Source organism: Peromyscus californicus, unplaced genomic scaffold, assembly GCF_007827085.1.
Source record: "Peromyscus californicus insignis strain IS unplaced genomic scaffold, ASM782708v3 Scaffold_9__1_contigs__length_137607984, whole genome shotgun sequence".
NCBI classification, from domain to species: Eukaryota; Metazoa; Chordata; class Mammalia; order Rodentia; family Cricetidae; genus Peromyscus; species Peromyscus californicus.
The window spans coordinates 62553861-62561855 of record NW_026294617.1 but is presented as its reverse complement, the minus strand read 5'-3'; the positions used below and the strand labels follow the sequence as shown (position 1 = coordinate 62561855).

The 7995-nt window shown below is 39.4% G+C and overlaps 1 protein-coding gene across 6 annotated transcripts; it reads left to right on the top strand.

Moving 5' to 3' along the window:
* Fgb (fibrinogen beta chain) lies at positions 1 to 7576 on the top strand. 6 transcript variants are annotated; one of them, XM_052731711.1, is made up of 8 exons: positions 1 to 91; positions 3112 to 3164; positions 3841 to 3988; positions 4877 to 5104; positions 5618 to 5731; positions 6075 to 6200; positions 6463 to 6748; positions 7345 to 7576. In XM_052731711.1, exons 1-8 carry the CDS (start codon positions 22 to 24, stop codon positions 7574 to 7576), a joined length of 1257 nt encoding a protein of 418 aa, XP_052587671.1. In that variant the 5' UTR covers positions 1 to 21. The 6 variants fall into 6 exon arrangements, with proteins under 6 accessions (XP_052587671.1, XP_052587670.1, XP_052587672.1 ...); XM_052731710.1 differs by having other exon boundaries at positions 3112 to 3305; positions 3937 to 3988; XM_052731712.1 differs by having other exon boundaries at positions 3112 to 3305; positions 3805 to 3988; positions 7543 to 7576.
* The last annotated feature ends 419 nt before the right edge of the window (positions 7577 to 7995 follow it).

Sequence of the window (7995 nt, the reverse complement as noted above, 5' to 3'; positions counted from 1 at the left end):
AATTTCCAAAAATCCAAAACCATGAAGTATCTATGGCTGCTGCTGCTCTGTCTTTTCTCAGTTCAAACTCAAGCTGCTGATGACGACTACGATGAACCTGAACTACCATCCCCGGTGATTTTTTTTTTTTTACAGATATTATATTGCTACTAATATTATTAATATAAAATAATGGAATCATAATTTTGAGTGAATAGTTATTTAAATTAAGGTAGCCTGGGTTGTACTTACAAAACTAAATTGTTAGTTTCAGGGACCTCTCTGACTTTCAACATATTTTGTAGGATTGTATCTATGAAAGAAAAGTCATATATTATTTTCTGGTTTAAACACCTTTATTTTTCCAAGGTGAAGGTGGCTTCATTTATGTAAGATGTGTTTTTCTGTCTTGTTCTAATTCTATGAATTTTCACTTAGTTCTTGCACTACATTATTATAATTATAAAGGACAATTTTTTAAATTTATGGGTGCTATGATAGTAAAAGATTAGTCTTTTTTTTTTTTTTTTTTTTTTTTTGGTTTTTCGAGACAGGGTTTCTCTGTGTAGCTTTGCGCCTTTCCTGGAACTTGCTTTGGAGACCAGGCTGGCCTCGAACTCACAGAGATCCGCCTGGCTCTGCCTCCCGAGTGCTGGGATTAAAGGCGTGCGCCACCACCACCCGGCAAGATTAGTTTTTTGAAAGAAAAAAATTGGTAGGTTGTTTGCTCTTTAGTGAGTAAGATAATATATAACTCCCAAGATTATTGAATATTGGTAAGACTTATAATTTTAATATCATAAAATGAAATTTTGGAGTATTTTTCAGATTAAAAAATTATAACAGAAGTAATATTTGTTGTCATTATTAATATATAGCATAACTTGCTTACTTGTAGAAGTGTTTTTCTCATCTTATTTGTTTCTTTTTCTTTTTCTTTTTCTTTTTTTGAAACAGACTTTCACTTTGTATCTCAGGTGGGGATCAAGCTTGTGGCAGTCCTCCTGCCTCAGATTGTTTGTTGTTTGTTTGTTTGTTTGAGACAGGGTCTTACTATGTAGCTCTGGCTGTCCTGAAACTCTATGTAAGACCAGGCTCGCCTCTAATGAACGCATAGTGATCCGCCTGCCTCTAACTCCCTCGGGTTGGGATTAAAGACATGTGCTACCTAGCTTGACTCAGCTTCTTAACTGCATTACAGATCTGAGCCACCATGCCCAGCCCAAGTAGTTTCACCAACTTATTATTGGTATTACTTTGATGTCATAAATATTAGAAGTGTATTTAAGAAAAGAGTTTAAATTTTATTACTAAATGTATCGTGATGAAATTTACTCTCAGAATACACATTAATATCGCAATGAGCTGATTCACTGTGGATGATTTGGAGTAAAGGGCATGTAAGCATTCAGATTATTTGATGATACAAATAAAAAGAAATTTGTCTGGGTTAAGTAAGAAAAATGTAAATGATGTATTTGTGCACATTTTCAGAAATTACTTCAAAAGTGCTTTCAGATTTTTACTAATTAATCCTTTAGGTTAAGCTCCAATGTGGATTTCCTGGTTTCAATTATTTCTGCAAGCGCTCTTTCCTAGCCTGTGTCCCCATTGGTTCTTTCAGTATTTGTCATTTATTTTCTCTAGTGAAGCCAATCAATGTCACCTGTGTACAACATTCTAAATCAAGCAAACAAGCCAGTAGTTTGCTTTTTCATAATTGTATTTGCAGTGAGCAAAAAATACATTTCATTAAATTTGTGTTAGAGCAGACAAGTTCTCATTAGGACCAGGTCTTTAATATGAAATATGTATATCACCCTGAATGCTCACCCATTAAAAATGCATAGCATTGTATACACAGAGAGAGAGAGAGACAGACAGACAGACAGACAGAGACAGAGACAGAGAGAGACATACAGAGAGAGATTTAGTCAGTAATTAAGCCAGTAAATCTGCAGCCAGTCTATCAAGGTTTCAATCCTTGCACCACCCCACTAAATGTAAAATAATATAATTATTTAATGAGCAAACGGCAGCAAATTGTCAGGTGCAGCTGCTCATGTGGTGGCTTAGATGCACATAACTGGCTATTGCTCCAGCTTTTGGGGTTTCTTCATCTGCAAATACAGCCTTCAGAGTCAGACTCCTGGCGATTGAAAGCGATAAGCATATTTAATCCAAGTCAAAACCTTCCTATCTGGTTGCATCTCTTCCACTCGAGGATCTTTTTAAAGAGTATTAAGTTAGCAAATCGTCTTTAATACAGTCTATAAAGTCTGAAAATTACTTTATAACATCATGAGGTAATAACATCATGTTTGATAAAGAAATTACATAGGGAGTTTCAAGAGAACAGCTTAACAAATAGTGTTGAAAACTGAGGCTAGAAGAGGAATGAACAGTGAAGTCAGAAGTATCTTTGAAGTATGGCTACACTGAAAATAATAACGAAAACTTAGGAGGAGCCAAGTATAATTCCGAGGGTGTCACAAGTAAACAGATTTTATCTTCCTAACAATCTTACAAGTCAGATGCAAGCTGTGGATGTCCTTATTTAATAAATGAGAAAACTGAGTCATGCGTAAAGTAACTTGCCCAAGGTGCAGGGTCAACACTTGAACCCAAGCAGTACCTTATCCCACACTATCTTGATTCTCTGTAACATGTTAGAGTCATTATTGCGAGTAAGTTTTCTTTAAATAGATCATCTTGTCCCAAATACAATCATATCAGACTCAACCTGATCATCACTTTATAAACATTGAAAGTTGGGGAATTGATTAATAATAACAATTGTAGAAATTTACTAACCCAAGTGAATTGAGACTATTCATTCTTTTTGATCATCTAGACTCCTGACAGTTCTGTGTGCTCCAAAGTTTAGATTTCACAATCTAGGGTGGGTTTGTCTTAGCCCCAGCCAACCCCCCCCCACCCCGCCTTATAAAAGTGCCTTAGATTATGCAGTAGCTTTGTGTGTTGTTGATCCCCCGTCCACCTGAAGAGACACAACGAATGTGAGCCAGCCAGTGGAGAGACCTGGAGCAAATCACCAGGGTTGTGCCACCTCGGAAGAGTTACCTCTCACAGCTTCTCTAACTTGGCATCGTCTCCCTGCCCGGTTCCTGTAGGGTGGCTTGGATGCCCGTGGTCATCGACCTATTGACAGGAGAAAGGAAGGGGCTCCTAGCCTGAGACCTGCCCCCCCTCCTATCAGCGGAGGTGGCTATCGAGCCCGTCCAGCCAAAGTGGCTGCCAGCCAGAAGAAAGTGGAAAGAAAAGCCCCTGATGCAGGAGGCTGTCATCACGCTGACCCAGACCTGGTAGGGGCATTTGTTGGTTTTTTTGGGTTGGTGGTGGTTTTTTTTTTTTTCAGGGTGGGTCTCCTGTGCCAAGAAATCTTAATATTTCATGGGCCAACATCTCTATCCTTGCTATTTTGCTTATTTAAGAATTAAAATTCAAAGTATGAACTTGATTGAGTCCTTTTTTTTTATTCACCCTTCCTTTATTGGACTCTTGGGTCTGTACACAAGATAACAGACTAGGGTGTTTGGACATGGTCTCTTCTTTTGTATTTTGCCTACTTTCTTCTTTGGGTTGGGTAAAATTTTCATAGCCTGATTACTTTTTTTTTCCTGTGGTAAGGACTATTTCTTTTCTTTATAAGAGTGTGCTGATAATTCTAAGGTTTCTGCTCTTCCATAAAGAAAATGAAATATCAAGTTTTTTAATTGACTCATGAGATCACTAAGGTTTCACTAACACACATTTTAAACAAATATCTACTGCTCTAATGCCAGCTCTTTTCCTCATTTACAGGGAGTGTTGTGTCCTACAGGGTGTCAATTGCAACAGACTTTGATAAACCAGGAAAGGCCAATCAAGACGAGTGTTGCTGAGTTAAATAACAACATACAGTCCGTTTCTGAGACCTCCTCCACCACCTTCCAGTACCTGTCTCTGCTAAAAGACATGTGGAAAAAGAAGCAGGCACAAGTTAAAGGTAGCCATACGGGGGGTTTTCTACCTGCCTCGTTTAGAACATTGAAACCATTAACTGTGGATATACAGTCATGTGCAGTTAAACATCCGAGGTCAATCAGTATGTGTGCTGATTTTTCTCTGTCCCTGCTTACCCTGGGTCCACCCTCAGGTACTTCCAGCTGCAGTTTGCCAGACAAGCACTCCTCAAGTTATTAGTCTTCATGCTGCTTTCACTATAATGACTTTCTTTGAGAAATGCCATAATGGTTTCTTATTTTCAGTCTGTTAGACATTTGTCTTGTGACTCTGAAGATAATATACATAGAATAAAAACTTAAGTGTTTGTACAGTTTAACACTTGAGGTGTTGAATATGAGAACGGTCAGTGTGACATAAAGTAACCTTCAAGTAGTGACATCTGGCATGTCAGCCTTGAGGGCTATGGACCTGGTGGGTAGGAATCAGCTGGGGTGTCAGCATGGCACAGGCTTTTCAGAGGAGCTCACCCAAGTGTAAACATTTAGGAATCAAAAGAATCCTGAAATGTCCTTGCAAATCCCAAGGCTCTGCGGTGTGTAAGTGTCAAGTGCTTCTTCTCTATAATGTTACATGTTGAGATGGAGCCTTCACACACTGCTCACCAAAGAGGAGACAACTTGTATTTGTTACCATATATGATCTTTAGCGTGTACCCAGGGCAAATCAGTGGAGAAGCAGTGGGGTTGTATGTCAATTTGTACATGTCATAAAATAAATAATGCCTCTTAAGTTCAGCAATCATGATTGCTTGATGATGCCTCAAATTCTATTTATTTATTCTTGGGAAAATCAAAATCATTTTTACATAGTTAGATATACTTTTATAGGCAAAAGTGCTGACCATTCCGACATCATTTTGTTTTTCCAGATAATGAAAATGTCATAAACGAGTATTCCTCCATTCTGGAAGACCACAGATTATATATTGATGAGACCGTGAATGATAATATTCCCCTTAATCTTCGTGTGCTCCGCTCAATCCTGGAGAACCTGAGAAGCAAAATACAAAAATTAGAATCTGACATCTCGGCTCAGATGGAATACTGCCGCACTCCATGCACTGTCAGCTGCAATATTCCTGTGGTTTCTGGCAAAGGTAGTGAGTTAGTAAATAAATCCCATCGAATTCCAGAAGATCTAACACTCTCTAATCATAGGGACTAAAAAGTGAACACACTAGCTTTCCCCTAACAGAATATAATGATAGTCTAGCACATTGTAGTTGTATCCTGGGCTTTTGTATTCTGCCTTGGCAGACGACTCCACCCAGTTCTACTGAGTAGCTTCTGCTACAATGAAAGTGGAGATTCCAGGGCTCTCTAATGTGTGCATGCATGTGACATACACAGATGACAGGACCACAGAAAGATGCCCAGTTTCCTAGTCCTGTGTGCTCTATTTGTAGGAATGGGAGATAAAGAGAGCTCTATAATTCTCTTGACTTGGTTTTGATTGCCAGTGAGAAGAAGGTCCAACCCATAGAACATTATCCTCAAATGTTTGTGACAAAGTGGTCCTTTGTACGCAGTGTAGTCAGTGTTATTCAGGTATGAGTGGCTGAAGACTGTGTTGCTGTCCCTGAACGTAACCCAGCATCGCATTCTTGCAGAATGTGAGGAGATCATTAGGAAAGGAGGCGAGACATCTGAAATGTATCTCATTCAGCCTGACACCTCCAGCAAGCCATACAGAGTCTACTGTGACATGGAAACAGAAAATGGAGGTAAGTCCTAGTCAGTGGCTGACTTCTCATTCTGTAAGTATCCTGGATGCTGGGAAACAAGGCTCTGCTCCAATGTAGCTGGCCACTTGATTTGAAATTCAATCTGGTATTTGAAAAGATTTAAAAGATCCTTGATGCATGCATTACGATGATATGTGGCACTTGACATTTCCAAATATTTGAAAGAGTTTGCCTCTCATGCTTATTTCCTTATTATATCTACTTGGAGAACCAAACATAAGCAAGTATAAAATAAAACAAATGGGCAGTGGGTTCAGACTTTCCTTCCAGAGTGCTGCTATTACTGATTACCTTAGGCTAATTTTATTTCTGTCAACTTAAGGATGGACACTCATACAGAATCGTCAGGATGGCAGTGTCGACTTTGGCAGGCAATGGGACCCATACAAAAAAGGATTTGGAAATATTGCAACCAATGAAGATGGGAAGAAGTACTGTGGCTTGCCAGGTAAAGACTTCAAGTGCAAAATAAAATTCTTCTAGTTTCATGAGGTTTTTTTTCCTATTAAGAACATCAAGAAGAGGGGTCAATTTTTAGATTTTTTTGGGATGCTAATAGGAATTTAACTACACACATAAACACATACACACACACACACAATAAAGATTAAAAATTAAATATGGGAGCTAAAGGTATGGAGGAAAAGCAGTTCTTGGTTGCCCAGAGGCTTCATTTTTTTTTTCTGATATTTTGCATTTGTTTTCTCTAGGTGAATATTGGCTGGGGAACGATAAGATTAGCCAGCTTACCAGGATGGGACCCACGGAACTTCTGATCGAAATGGAGGACTGGAAAGGAGACAAAGTGAAGGCACATTACGGAGGGTTCACAGTGCAGAATGAGGCTAGCAAGTACCAAGTCTCCGTGGACAAGTACAAAGGGACAGCTGGTAATGCCCTCATGGACGGAGCCTCGCAGCTGGTGGGGGAAAACAGGACCATGACCATCCATAATGGCATGTTCTTCAGCACATACGACAGGGACAATGATGGCTGGTAAGCACCGCAGTCTTGGCTCCTTTTCCTTAAAGTGCCCACTATCATCATTACCCAGCATCATGAATGTACCTAACATTATCAACAACTGCCCATACTTGGACACTTGAAGTTTATTAGGAAGCCCCTCTCCTGAATTCTGTACCTATCGATTGAAAGCATCCCAACTCTGAGGCAGACATCATCAATTTCATCTTTCAGATGAAATTTGGAGATATAAATTTGCCCAAAGCCAGACAACTACTCAAAGATAGACCAGCAACTAGAGTAAACTCTCTGTGTTTTTGTGTAGCTATATAAACACTCGTGTTTTTATTCACTAATGCAGCTGTTGAAACTATCAGTTCGTATCTCAGGGTCTCTCATACTACAGCATCAGATAAACTATTTCAAAATTAGACCAGAAAGGCCCAGCTGTTTCCCTTTCTTGCTGTGGGGCAGAGAAGGCCTTTGCTGTATTTGAGCTTTACCTACAGAACTCAAGAGAAAGAGTACCATGTACAACTGAACACAGTACTTTCATGTAGGTTCCTGCCAAAGAACTGAATTGACAGTGGTACTTGTATGTATGCTAACTCAAACTCATTTCCTTTCAGGTTAACTACAGATCCAAAAAAGCAGTGCTCAAGAGAAGATGGTGGTGGATGGTGGTATAACAGATGCCATGCAGCCAATCCAAATGGCAGATACTACTGGGGTGGTCTTTACAGCTGGGACATGTCCAAGCATGGCACAGATGATGGTGTGGTGTGGATGAACTGGAAGGGATCATGGTACTCAATGAGGAAGATGTCTATGAAGATCAGGCCCTTCTTCCCACAGCAATAGTCCCCCAAATGCAGACTTTCATTCTTCTATGTGACATTTTTTTATGTTATGTTGTTGGTATTTTCTTTGATACATTATATCCACTAAAACTCAAAACAGTGGTTGATTGTGTCTTTTGGGGAAAGGTGTAGGATAAAAACATTGAAAACAGCACATGGATTTCTTTTGTGTTCTTTTTATTTTAAAAATTTGTTTTTAATTGTTTGTAATTATGTGAATGGGTGTGGATATGTGCACCACAAATGCAGGGGCCTGCAGAAGCCAGAGGGGTCAAATTCTCCCAGAGCTGGGGTTACAGTAGCCTTGAGCCTCTGCATGTCGGAACTGGAGTCAGATCTTCTCTTCTGAGCATCTCTCCAGCCCTCCTTTATATCCTTCATTTACCTTTCCTGCAGAGAACTAAGGAAAAGGATGGTAAT

Coding starts and splice junctions, on each gene's coding strand:
- Fgb (XM_052731708.1), top strand. CDS start 22: ATGAAGTATCTATGGCTGCTGCTGCTCTGTCTTTTCTCAGTTCAAACT. Junction 3,989..4,876: donor GAAGCAGGCACAAGTTAAAG/GTAGCCATACGG, acceptor TTGTTTTTCCAG/ATAATGAAAATGTCATAAAC. Junction 6,749..7,344: donor GACAGGGACAATGATGGCTG/GTAAGCACCGCA, acceptor ATTTCCTTTCAG/GTTAACTACAGATCCAAAAA.